General features: G+C 36.5%; 1 protein-coding gene across 1 annotated transcript in view; it reads right to left on the bottom strand.

The window, feature by feature from the left end:
* Positions 1 to 950, bottom strand: part of LOC119587864 — a gene marked incomplete at its 5' end in the record, with an annotated part of 67,927 nt that overhangs the window by 2,001 nt on the left and 64,976 nt on the right. Inside the window, 1 exon segment of the mRNA XM_037936567.1 lies at positions 180 to 314. Within this exon segment, the coding sequence (XP_037792495.1) occupies positions 180 to 314 (135 nt within the window).

The raw sequence follows: 950 nt of genomic DNA, 5'->3' as shown, positions 1-950 counted from the left end.
CCTCCTACATTTGTTTCATATTCATTCTACATACATTGCATAAAGCCGACAAAGACCGTGAGTGTATAAAATTATAATAATGACACTGATATTAGAGACAAGTAACCAGTAAAAAATCCCCTATGTTAAGGATCATAAACTGAAGCAGCAAGAACACACCAAAATGTATCTAAATGTACCTCACTAGTGTGGTGAATCGGTCTATCCTTCACGTTATCGATAAAAGACACGTGGTCCTCAGGGTGCCAGTCCAGGGAGTAAACCACCATGTCGAACTTCACTTCACTCAGGAGGCGGTTGATAGGAGGGATGACCTGGTGGGGAAGGGGGTCGGATAAGAGCCGCAAAAGAATTAGTAACAGGGGGAGGTTTCCGGGAGAGTTGGGAACTTTGGGTTGGCTGAGAAAAGTAGTCTGGTTAGATTCTTAGAGGAATCGAACATGTATAAGCTTTCTCTACTGTATTTAATCTTTACTGGAAATATCTGAACCGTATGCAATCAGTCATTAGATTCTCAATGGAATTTCCGGTTTTATACTACCATATAGGTAGTATAAAAGAGCTTGTTATATTTATCATTACTGGTCGTATTTTATGCCTGTTGGTCAAAATGCTGTGTAATGAATATCAGATATTAGTGTATTTTCAAAGGAAATTGCATAAATGTGATCAAATCGATGACAAAAGTTCATATAATACGCAATCTTTGTGCGTTGTAGAGCTTATACAACTTTATACTTCATTATAGAAAAAGAGAAAGTATCGCTACCATAAATATTTCCTTATAATTGTCATTTCTACGAACCTTACAAACATATCATAATATAATCCCCCGCAGCTTTAAACCAAGTATCTCTATTCATTTGCTCCCATTTGTTCATTAATCAGTCAGTCAGTCAGTCTAATTATTTTTTCATGAACTAATGAATTTTGCCCTCTCTTATTTCCAA

The sequence above is a fragment of the Penaeus monodon genome, chromosome 23, assembly GCF_015228065.2.
Source record: "Penaeus monodon isolate SGIC_2016 chromosome 23, NSTDA_Pmon_1, whole genome shotgun sequence".
NCBI lineage: Eukaryota > Metazoa > Arthropoda > Malacostraca > Decapoda > Penaeidae > Penaeus > Penaeus monodon.
The sequence above is the reverse complement of the archived record's forward strand: the minus strand, read 5'-3'. Positions and strand labels throughout refer to the sequence as shown.